Source organism: Nipponia nippon, unplaced genomic scaffold, assembly GCF_047370975.1.
Source record: "Nipponia nippon isolate SJK-2023a ecotype South Korea unplaced genomic scaffold, ASM4737097v1 scaffold_2, whole genome shotgun sequence".
Lineage (NCBI taxonomy): Eukaryota > Metazoa > Chordata > Aves > Pelecaniformes > Threskiornithidae > Nipponia > Nipponia nippon.
The window spans coordinates 4649668-4661797 of record NW_028262336.1 but is presented as its reverse complement, the minus strand read 5'-3'; the positions used below and the strand labels follow the sequence as shown (position 1 = coordinate 4661797).

At 47.6% G+C, this 12130-nt stretch overlaps 1 protein-coding gene across 7 annotated transcripts in view; it reads right to left on the bottom strand.

Annotated features, from left to right (window-relative positions):
• Positions 1–821: 821 nt before the first annotated feature.
• Positions 822–12130, bottom strand: part of IGSF11 (immunoglobulin superfamily member 11) — a 127141-nt gene continuing 115832 nt past the window's right edge. For 6 of the 7 annotated variants that reach the window (XM_087757363.1, XM_087757356.1, XM_087757357.1 and 3 more), the window contains exons 2-7: positions 8313–8476; positions 6872–7079; positions 5924–6079; positions 4790–4912; positions 4408–4558; positions 822–3699 (exon numbers count right to left, since the gene is read on the bottom strand). In XM_087757363.1, coding sequence (XP_087613489.1) covers positions 3249–3699; positions 4408–4558; positions 4790–4912; positions 5924–6079; positions 6872–7079; positions 8313–8351 — 1128 coding nt within the window. In that variant the 5' untranslated portion in view covers positions 8352–8476 and the 3' untranslated portion in view covers positions 822–3248. The remainder of the gene's footprint in view (positions 3700–4407; positions 4559–4789; positions 4913–5923; positions 6080–6871; positions 7080–8312; positions 8477–12130) is intronic. The other variant, XM_087757360.1, reaches the window with a different exon arrangement.

Sequence of the window (12130 nt, the reverse complement as noted above, 5' to 3'; positions counted from 1 at the left end):
TAAACTAGGTGTTGAAAAATATCATGGAATGAGAACACGATACATGTGCAGCAGGGCTGAATTACCACTGCTGTTAGATTGGTAGGTTTCTGGTTTTAATAATCATTCTCAGAATATCTGGGGGATTTTAGAGAAGAAACAGGAAAAAAGAAACATGAAGAGAAAAATGCAAAATCTTTGGCAAAACATCAGGTTGCCCTAACTGATAATAACCTGCTGCTAGCAGCTGTTGATACGGACTAAGAAGCGTGTGCTTCCCAGTCCCCTTATGCCCTGGAAGTGTGAATGATCAGACAGTGAAATTTCCCATGCTCTGTCTATGGGGATCAGTACTTTTGTTAACTTCCTGACAGTTTCCCTCATCAAACTTATTCAGATGCCCAAGAAAGTCAGTGAGGACCTTCCTAGTGACTGCCTCAGATCTGGATTGAACATGCTGTGTTTCAGACTGGAAAAACCAACACATGAGCAAAGTTAGGCAATTTTAAACAAGCATTTTCCCACATCACTCAAAGCAGCAAAGGATCTCCCATGCCAAACAACAGAAAATAAAACTCACCTTTGTCTAGAGAATGAGAGACCTTGCAAGCCTGGGAAATTGTACCTTCAAGGGCAACGTGTCAGACTATTATGAATGAGAAAAACAAGGCTATAGTACCAGGGTTTGCTACCAAGCTGGCTGGACTAATAACATGCAGGTCTTGGTTGCATGGTTGCTGCTTACTGCCAGTCATATCAGGGGTGAGTATTAACAGCCAAATTCATTGTAGTTACAGAATTAGGTAGAGGGAGAAAAAAAAGCAGCAGCAGGCAGTAAGAAGTCCTTTTTTTATATGAATAAAGTTTTATTGAATTTTAGACAATTAGAAAGAACAAAGAAAGAGGAGCAAACAGTCTCATGGAGGGTAGGAACCAGAAGAGCCTTCCCAGTAGAGGAGGGGACCTGCTGAGGGCAGTGTTCCTGTAAATGTTGCACAGGGATTGTTATAAAAGCAGAGAGCATGTGTCTGGGCTTTTCTTTGATTGTTTCTTCTTTTTCCTCCCACATTAGGGTTTCTAAAGCCAGTCGTCTTCCCCCTGTCAATCCTACCACCCAGCATCAAAGTGAGCAGACAGGCACGAAAGAGGACTGCTCCGGTGAAACCTGTATACACACACACACAGAGCAACCGCCTGCCTGCACCACCGCAGGGGTTTGCACCCATTGTGGATGGACTTGTGTAAGAGGGGGAAGGAAGGGAGGTTGGATTTTTTTCTCTTTTTTCTTTTCTTTTCTTTTTTATTTTAAGCAAAGAAGGCACAAAATCTCAGCCAAGCTTCAAACCTAGTGCTGCCTGGGAGCCCTCAACCTCCCCAAAAGCCAGTGTGTCCATGTGGGAACCCAGCCCTCACCTCACCTCTCCCCCCTCTTCCTCAGTATCTGTGCTTGCATTTGAAAGGTACCGCTCAGGCAGAAAGCCCTGCCCAAGGTTTGTGTACTGCTAGGGAAAGTAAAGCCGTGCCAGGAAAGGAAAGTGGGGATGAAGAAGAGTCTGTTGGCTTAAACAGACCCTTTTTCCAATGTGAGAGCTACGGAAAGTCACCTGTGACTCCCCACGTTGCTCTTGCAAGAGCAGACCTGGGAGGGCTCTGGTGCTTTTGGAGGTGACCACTGCCTTTACATGTGCAAGGGTTGGTGTTATGCAGGAGGGCCGAGACACCCATCTAGGCATGTCCCCTTTGAGCCAATGCTCTCTAGAAGGGTCAGTCCCAGCCCTCAGTCCGTCCCTCCAAATGGCACCAGGTTCCTTCAGAGGTTTCAACTCTTGGCTTTGATTAAGGCTATTTAGTTGCAATAGAAAAAGGATAGGTGACAGTCACAACCACCCCCTGGCTGCGGGGAGATGGCAGAGCCATTGGCAGATGCCACCAGTACCTGTCCCTGGGACACTGCAGGAAGTAGGGGAGACAGAGAGATAGCACGTGGGCTTCCACAGGGTTACCCCCTCCATTAAGCCCCTGCTTTTACTCTTTCTAAGGAAAGAGATTTGGAAATGAATCCTGCCAGCCTCAACATCTGGGAAGTCTGTGTGCATGGGAGAGTAGGAATCAAAACTGTGATGCCTCCATATGAGGACCCCAAGCACAACACGTGCCCTGCCATGCCAGCCAGTCCTGGATAGCCCAATAAGGAAAACCTACTATGCAAACACCAAAGCTGTGGGGTTTGAAGCCACTTGCCCTGAACCAGAGCAGCCCAGGGGCAGCAGACACCTCTGGACCTGCCTGCTGCTCTGCCACACCACCCTGCTCCTCTCTGCCTCCGGAATAACCCCAGCAACACCCAAAAAGAAAAAAAAAAAAAAGACGCAAGCCCTACAGCAGCAGCAGCAGCGATGCACCCTCTCGCCCTGAACAGAGCGTCTCAGGGAAAGACGCTCAGATGGCTGCGTCCTCCACAGCCATGAACAGGGCTTTGGTGGCACCCCAAGCTAGTGCAGGAAAAACACCCAGTCTGACAAGGACCTGTCTGTGTCTGTGTGCGTGCGTGTTGGGGTGGGCAAAGAACTGCAACAAAGACAAATGCTTCCTGGTCTGTGTCATCACCCAGCCATCCCCATGGCCAGGCTGGTAGCTATACCTCCGTCTTGCTCCTCTGGCCTGGCCCATGCCTCCTCACACCCAGCCCCAGTGCACTGCCCTTCCTCGTCTGGCAGTGGGGCCAGGGACATGAGGAGGGGGCCAGGGCCACCATGGTGAGGCATACCCCGCCACAGCACCCCTCCCTGCTCAGCCCTCCTTGCCCCAGTGCAGGCTGTCATCCTCTTGGAAATAAAACAGCAACAACAATGGAAAAAAAAATAATATATATCTCTCTCTCCCCAAACCTCCCTGAAAGACCCAAATGGATGGAATCGACCTTCAACAAAACCAAGGGGAAACAAAAGCAAAAGTCCCCCCCGAGGTCAGGGCCAGGCACACGTCCCAGCCGGGGCCCAGCAGCCAGGCGTGCATCCTGACCTCCCTGCTCCCCCGGCCTTGGCACATCTGCAGCATCCACCAGCGCAAGGAGCCCCGACAGCCGTGGGGGGATGTGGCATGGCCAGAACTGTCCCACCGGCCAGCAGCAGCCTTGGAAAGGGAGGGCAGGGGGGAGAGGCGCGTGTGTGTCCCCCTGCTGCCTCGCCGCCTTTCAGGAAGGAGTAGGGTCTCTTTGCCCCACTGGGTACAAGAGGCCCCTTGCTTGGTTCTTGACCACTGGCATGACCCTACACAAGGGAGCCGGCCCGGCTCTGGGCGGGCACCATGACGGGGACAGCCCCAATCCGCTCCAGCGTGGCCTGGCTGACAGCATAGGAACGGGTGTGCGGTGGCCGCGGCTTCCTGCTGACCGAGCCGTTGCTCCGGATCACCTCCTGAGGGGACGGCGCTGTGCTGGCCGTCACCACCAGCGTCTTAGGGGGAGCCGGGGATGGGTGGCCACCATTGGCATAGACAGGGCGAGTGCTCGTGCTCCCTGAGCGGGAGAAGGGGGGTTGGTGGGCATCGTTGCTGTTGCTGAAGCGAGTGAAGGAGTCTGTGGCATGGTTTGCTTTGGGGTCGTTCCAGTAGCGGCTGTTGTAGGTGTTGGAGGAGGTGAGGGTGTCGTTCTCCGATGAGGACGCGTCAGCGTGGAATGTCTTTGTAGCGGAGGAGCATTTGGGCGGCAGGTCATCCTCCCTGGGAAGGAGAGGGTGTGAGGGCACATGGAGGATGCTGCCCCACTTGCCCAACACCCACCCCTCGCCACACCCTGCTGGAGTCAACACCATCAATTCAAGGTGAAGGACAGCACCAATGTGAACCAACATTGCTCCTTGGCCCATTTGCTCATCCCTCTTTGCAGGACCCACCTCTGTGCACATTAATTGCTCCATGTGCCTACTGATGAGGCAAACATCCCACACTCACGTGTCTAGGGGGACAAAACCAGTGGTTGTCACAGCCACTGGTACGACGCAGGCAGTCAGTATGACTGTACCTGTACAACTAATAAAGCTGATCCTCAGGGGAGCTGCAGGAAGCTACCAGAGGGAAACACTGTGGCTGTAACATCAGAGAAAATTACAGTTGTATCTCCAGAGCTCTTGAGCTATCACTGTCTGGTGTTGTGGGTCAGGATCCCCATCATGTGCAGAGTCACTCTCTTACAGAGCTAACAATGTCAAACCAAACCTCTCAATAAAGGCCATACTGAAAACAAAAATCTGTCATTACCATTCTTCATTTGCTCCCTCCTTTTTCTGGGCAGATAACGGGCATCTTCCCCTGGCCCAGGGGAAGACACTCAGGATTAGCATGAGTGAGATTTCTGATTGCCTTCCTACCAGCTGCTGCTTTTGCTGGGTGATCAGAGGTCCCCTGCCACCAGCTTTCCCTGGCCCTTACCTTATCTCATTGGGAATCTCCTCTTCTTCTTCTTCTTTGTGTTTATTTTTCCAGTAAAACAGTGCCACGGCCACCAACACAATGCAAACAACGAGCACAACAGCACCTGTGGCCACCGCTCCCGCAATCAGGCCAATGCTCCGGGGGTGGGCTGTGGGGATGATTGAACAGAGAATGGAGAAGAAATCAGGGCTGGGCTGTGGCCATCCATGAGCATTTGAAGCTACCGTGGCTTAGGAGGGGGGAAAGGCAACGTCCCCATTCCAGGGCACAATGATCTTCTGATAGAGAGGCACATGGCGGCTCACAGCAAACATGGTTACACGCTTTACTGTCACAAGACAGAAGCAGGTGGCCAAGCCTCCCTTGGCAAAATACTTACGTGCAATGACTTGCAGGTCCAGAAGGCAAGTGCTGGTTCCAATGGCATTTGAAGCCACACATTGGTAAAGACCTGAGGACACAGTGCTGATATTTCGGAGAGTGACAGTGCCCTGGACTTGGTCTAGTCAGAGAGAAAAGAAGGATTTAAATCCCTCCCCCCCTTTAGGAAAACCATGAAAAGGCAAAGCCAGCAAATAGAGAATTTTGCTGTGAGACTCTTAAGAGAGAAATAAATAAGGAAATAACCTTGAGATGGAAGCATTGTGCACACACACACACACACACACAGACACAAGATTAGGTCTTAAGGAGCTTACACTAGATGTTTCTTTTTTGTCTTATAGATTAATTTCTGCAAATGAAAGCTTGGGACTCTCAGCATTGTGTGAGAAAAGGGAGGAAAGAAGAGATGTGCAATTACTTATACCCAGATCTACCTGCTAAAGTCAATCCTGCCTTGCAGAACCCCTGCTCTCCCATCCCTGGGCTCCCCACCCCATGCTCTGCCAATTTTCCTCATTTCTGAATTATGTAAAACTTAAATGCTTGCATATTCTTAAAATACAGTAAGATGAAGGGCAAAAGTACAGCTATCACTACTTGGTCAGGACACCTAGGCTAAGAAATCTTACGGATGGGACTTGGGGCTGGGCAATACCCAGTCTGATCAGAGCCTTGCTTTTACACACATCTGAAATGCAATTCTGGCAGTAACTTATTGGAGAACAGCGACCTCAGTGTGAGAAGCTGGCAGTATTTTCCTGGGGTGATTCTGCCTCCATTTTCCCAGTTTCTAGTCAATGAGCCTTTCATTTGATTTAAAATGCAGGTGAGTCAGCAGCTGAAATCTCCAGCCACATGCCAACATGTGGCAACCATGTTCTCTCTCTCCCATTCGACCAGACCCTTGTTCCTCAATGGGGAACATGTTTCTGTACCAAAAAAACATGAAAATTTAAGTGGCCACTGGAGGGTGCATAGTCCACCATGGGCTCTAGGAATCTTCGTTCGATAAAGTGACCGTGCAAGTGACGGCAGACACTCAACAAGCTATGCCACCTCTGGTGGCTCAGACAAAGGAAAGCCCAGGCTGTCACCTGGGAAATAAGAGGATAATTAACAGAACAAGCACCTTGTGTGGCAGTTGGGGGCAACTTGGGAATATTGTCCAGTTTCTCCCAGAGGTATGTTGGCCGGGGGATGCCTTCTTCCGAGCTGCAGGTCAGTGTGATATCGCTGCCCACGTCCAGGGATCCCTGGATTCTGCAAAGCGGGGCAGAAGGAGGAACTGCGAGAGAAGAGGGGAAAGTGACAGCAGATCAGGAAATATGACCACACAGTGGAGTGCAGGCTCCTTCTGGACACACGCTGCTGGGGAAAGCAAGGACACTGGCATGCGCTGACAAAGGGACAAGAGGGAGGCAGCAGACAAAAACCCATTAAGGTTTGGGGAGTGACAATTCACAAAGATTCCTGACCCACCAGCCCATCAAGGTTACAGACTACTGCTGACTTTTACAGGACCCAGTACACTTAGATCTCTCCCTGGAGAAAAAGAAGGTGAACATTTCTGTGAGACAGCAAGGGTGGTGAGAGCTAACAGAGCCGCAGACAGAATTGCTGTGGCTGGGTTTTGCCTTCTTATCCCTATAATGGCACACACTCTGGAGTATTTAACATCCTAGGGAGCATCCAGTACTAATTGCTTTCATGAAAAGGAAGCAAAGATCTAAAGTCATTCACTACTTCTGTTGCTATGCTCAAAACTCTTATGGTCCCTTCAGCTCTCCAGGATGCCCTCATACTTTATTCATGCTTCTTTGCAACTCCCATCACAATGCTCCCACAAAAGCTTTCTTTTCACCATATTTTAAAACTCCATTTTATACTACCTGCATATGAAGGCTATGTGCCCTACAAACTCCCACAATACCCACTAGGCAGCCCAACCCTCATGACAGGATGTCCATGGGCTCCAATGCATACACTACCATATTGCTCTGCTCTGACGCACTATCATGCACAGAGGATCCCCTTGTCCCTGTTCCTCCCCTCTCCCCCATAATTCCCATAAACACACCCAAGACAGTAAGTCCAATGACTCCAATATTCCTGACGCCTCGGTCGGGAAGATTGTTGACCAAACACTGGTATGTGCCAGTATCCGATAGCTGAGTGTTGTTGATGAAGATGGAGGCACTGGTGGTTGGCATTGTCACAGCAAACCCCACTCGTCCATAGAACTGGGGTGCACCACCAAAGATCTGACCCCCTTGGTAGAGAATAACCTGGAAAAGAAAGGAAGGCTCAAACAACACTCTTCAGTAGTTGAGCAAGGAGGAAGAACAGCAAGCAAAACATGGGCTTCCGAAGCCAAAAGGACCTGTTCCTAAAGCATCTCTAACTAACCAGACCTCAATATACAGTTGTCCCAGGCAGACCAATCCTAGCAGAGGGGTTTTCTCTAAAAGAGGAACACACTCTGTAGCCTGTTTTATGTCAATAAAAATGTTCACAGAGGTAACAGACCAGATAGATACCCAAGTCTTCTGGCATAGCTGGATTGGCAATACCAGCCTGCTTCATATGATAGTCATTACCCATCTGTACACGATCGATGTAGAGAGGCAGAGACTCTCTGCAGGTCAGTGAGTACTTTGCTGGAAAGCATCCACCCAGTGGACAGTATTATTTTGAGTCTCAGCCAGTAAGATCCTGCCATGATTTGACACTGCTTACTGAAGATCATTGAGATGATCATTGGGAATGACAGGCAATGCAACCCTTGAATCTGCACAGCCTCTACCAGTCAGATGGCTTATATAGCAGTCTGTACTCAGACCAAGACCCTGAGGAGCAAGTACTCTTTGGTGCAGGTTCTCGTAACTGAATACCAAATGTGATGGAGGCAGTGTGACCCAAGACAGATGCATTTCAGAGCAATGGCATTCTTCTGCTATCAGAGTATGTGGGCAAAAACCAGGCCATCAGATCTCAGGTTATGATTCTTGTGCCCACCACAACATTTGCTAATGTTCATAAGAATGGACTTGCATAAGCAATGGACAGTGAAAAAGTAAGAGGGGAAGTAAAAGGGGAGATGAGTCTATGAGAGGCCGTGTGTTCTGGCACATTTTACACAGATTTCACAGGTTTAAGCCTGAAGCTGCTCTCAGATCCTCCAAATCCCAAATGCGGCACACCAAAACCTGGATTACATCTCCTGTGCTGTTTTGAACACAAAAACCACCAGAAATCCAGGGCAGCCATACAGTATCACATACAACTACCCCAACTGCACATTCAGCCAAGGCAACCAAGGACACAATGTGCATCAGTTAACAAAGCATTGAAGAAATCAGATTCATGTAAGATCCAGAGGGCGTGTTCAGCAATGAAGGGAATGTTCTGGGACAACCAGAGACTCAGCATTGTAAAGAGACTACATCCAGATCAGTGTGAAAAGGGTGAGGAAAAGGAAAGCCTCAAAGAAATGCACACTCCAGCAAGAAAGGACCTACCTGTTGAGGCTGGTTGGCGTTAGAAAGAGGAATGACCATCCAGATAACGTTAAGGTTAGTGAGAGCAGCATTAGTGGTGAAGGTGCAGGGCAATACTGCTGTCTGGCCCCGGGCAACCTGGATACTCCCTGAACTGACTGACACCTCCAGAGGACACACCAGACCTGGAAAGAGAAGGACACCCAGTTCAAGCATTTCAGGAGAAGGACACCCAGTTCAAGCATTGCAGGTGGCCCCATACGCGTGCAGGTCATGACAGCAACATCCTGTTGTTACACAACTGTCCCTTACCAATTACTTCAGGCTAAAAAGAATTATATTCCTCCCTCAACAGATCAGGCTGCTCTCATGCAGACATTTTTCACAGGCAAATGTAGATAGGTGGCCTGAGACCACTCTAGTTTCAGAGCCTCTGAAAACAACAGGTTTTGTTTTGGTGACAGGGAAAGATCTGGAAGAGCAGCCAAGCTGTGTCTAAGAGATAATGAAATATGTTTTCAAACCCATCAATCTTAATGATACCCAACATCACTGAAACAGAAAAGGAAACTGCATTCTAAAAGTCTTCACCAAGACATAAGAAGGGAGACTGTGTGTCATTAAAGAAGAAACACAGCTCTCCCCCCAGTTCTACCCCTCATAAAGTCCAGCATGAGCAGAAACATTTTAGTGCTATTTTTAATTTAAAGGGTTAAAAATCTAAATCTTTTCCAGTCCAGGTATTTCTATCTAGCTGGTGAAAAACGACTACTGATAATGGAGAATCTCATCAAATCTCATTTATTTTCCATCATTTCTACCATTCACTTCTTTGCATTCCACACAGGCTGGACAGGGCTCAAAGCCTGATAAGCCCCAGCTTCCCAGCACAGCAGCTTAAGGCTGCAGTTTTTAGACTGCAAGTTACAGAGGAAAATATTTCCATTCCTACTGCCAAAATCTTGTCAAATGAAACTAACCAAGGAGTCACCACCACCATTTTGAGTAGCACTAAAATTCTTTAAACCATTTTTCCCCACAAAATCAAAACATGGACTACAGAAACCATCTCTCTATATGACAGCTCACTATCTTCTTGTTCAAAGCATGTGGGAGGCTGCTGGAGGAGAAAGCAAGGAGTTTTCGAGATCCAAGGCAATACCAGAGTATTGCTAGCACCCAGGTGGAGTCTGTGGACCACCCTATTCTCTTGCTGACTCCAGGAAGGACTGCCAGCAAAGTTTCTGTTTTCTGCCAAGAGACACTGGTTTGCTGAAGGTGAAATGCTCCATAAGAATAGGTTTCTGTCTGAGCTACAAAGAAATTGAACAGGCTAATTTCCGAGAAAAAGGTGAGTGGTCTCCCGCACACTTATCTGCTGGGATCCTAACCAGCCTACCTAATCGAGAGATGGGGTGCTGAGAGTCTGGAAGTGTTGAGCTTCAGATACTACAGATCCAAAGTTTCTAGCACCTGAACAGCCTATGATGAGTTCCCGGGTTTGGACTGACTGGTCTGGAGCTGCAATACCCTAGCTTGCAAATCCTCAGCAACCTCCTCTGGACTTCCTTTCCCTCCTCCATATCTCCCACCTCCAAAGCCCCAGGTAGTTCGGTGAGGCTCAGAAGTGCTTCAGAACAGATCCAGACAAAATGCCATTTTAATCTCTCCAAGTGAAATTCACGAGTTTCTTACTTTGCAGAAAAAAGACCCAAGTCTGACTTTCCTCACAGCCTTGGAACATATTTAAAAATATGGAACACTTCGGAAATTCCTACAGAAATAGTTCATCTCTGGTGTTAACATCTCAGAGAATTAGGTGCCTGGATGAGGAACAGCTGGTGAAAGCTTAATCCATCAATCTCCTATTCAGGGCTGTCAGCAGCGAGTGGGAGTAAATAATTTGAAGAGCCAGTAATAAGCACCACCTTTATTACAAGGTATCTGCCTTCCAGTTGCGTCTGTGGTCAACAGACTGGGAATGTTTTTGGACTCCTCATTTGATTATGGCTGGCCAGGCAGTGGCAGTATGCCAAAAACCAGAAGTGATCCATGTCAACTTTGGAGACGTCTTTTACTGAATATGACCCTGACAAGGGATCATCTTTTCTGCAGGCCTAAATTTGAAGGCTACCTTGTCATGACTACTCATCCAGTCTAGCATCATCCATGTGCTAAACAGTGTGCAGGGAGTCACAATAATTTTGACATTTATTGGATTAACCTCTCTCTCCAACATGGTGCAGAAAGCTCTTCTGCCATTTTTAGCATAGATTTAATGAGATGCTCTCCATGAGAGGAAAACCAACTACTCATCTGATTTGGAATAGCAACGTATGTTCAGGAAAAGTAATACTTAAGTGTGAGTATTCATTAATAGCAAATTTACTGGAAAAGTTAGAGTTTACAGTTTGCATTGCAGGGTTAGTTACATCAATCATTCAATTATCAAGGTGATGTGATTTTCATACCTAACCACCCTCTTGCTTCTCCTAATATTTACAATTAGTTGACTGTAAGCATCCTGCAGAATAACAAAAATACTAAAATAGAACATGCATAATTTCTTCAGTGTAAAAATAATTTTCAATACATTTGAGAATATCCCAACCGACTTATGAGCAATTTAAAAAAGGAAAGAAAACACATAATATTCCCTTTGCTCTGCCAGTGCCCCACTCTTGCCCTGCAGCATCCCACAGCCCCCATAATCTCCTCCCCCTTTCAAGGCACCACCACATCCCTTTTAATTTGAATGCCACAGAGTGGTTTCAGCAGGGGGGCACTAAGGAGGAGCTGAAGTCCTCATGCATTTCTCTTGCCAAGGGGAGCTACTTCAAACATGGACATGCAAGATGAGCACCCCACCACCACCATGCTGTCCTGTCTCTATCTTGTTAAACCACCGGGCACATCAGCTCCTCAGACTTGCTTTTGCCTCATGCATCCCAGGGCCTGTCAGCTGCTCTTTGGCCTGGGATGCATACAAGGCAGGCAGCACTTAAAGACAAGGACTCATTTTGTTAAGCTAAGTGGCACCTGCAGCGCTACAGCTGGGGAAAACACACACAACCACTTCTGACAAGTAAGTTTAAACAAGGCGACAGGGGAGTCAGGAGACCAAATGTAGGCAAAGTCCTTTTCCACCAGCATAAACAGGGAGGTAGGCTGGTGCATTAACACAGCACCAGGAGGGCATTACTACCACGTGACTCCTCTCCCAGGGAGACAGCTGGGAGAGCAAAGATCAAATTTTCTTCAGAAGCTACAGCGTCTTTCTTTATATCTCAGAATACTAGAAAATGTAACACACGTATACATGCCCTTGTCCATCTACACAAGGATCTACATGACTGCATCCTTCCACACCAATACTCATGGCCCAAAACACAAGTGAATGCACACAAAGACACATACACTTAGAAGCCTGTATACCCAGGAAGACATCTAGTAGGAAAGCTCAACTAAACGTTACGTGTTTAAACATTGCAAAATTAGGAGTTGCAAAAATGTGGCTTTGCATTAATGCAAAGGAGGGAGACAGGGGAGAGAGGGAGGAAGAGATTTCAAATTTAGCATATCTATTGGAATAAGGATTTTTCAATGCAGCCTAAGGAATGAGGACTTGAATTCTCTTGGGTAGATATAAATGCAAATATAGACATATGCATACACATACAGCCCAGTCGACTAAGTCAAATTACACATGAGGTCAGAAAAATCAAGCAAAGGATGTTGTGAAGAGTCTCCTTTTGCAAAGGTACACAATCCAGATCTTTTCTAAGGATTCAGAGAAGTTTAATGACTTGTGAGAGAAAACAAGACTTGATCACCACCAA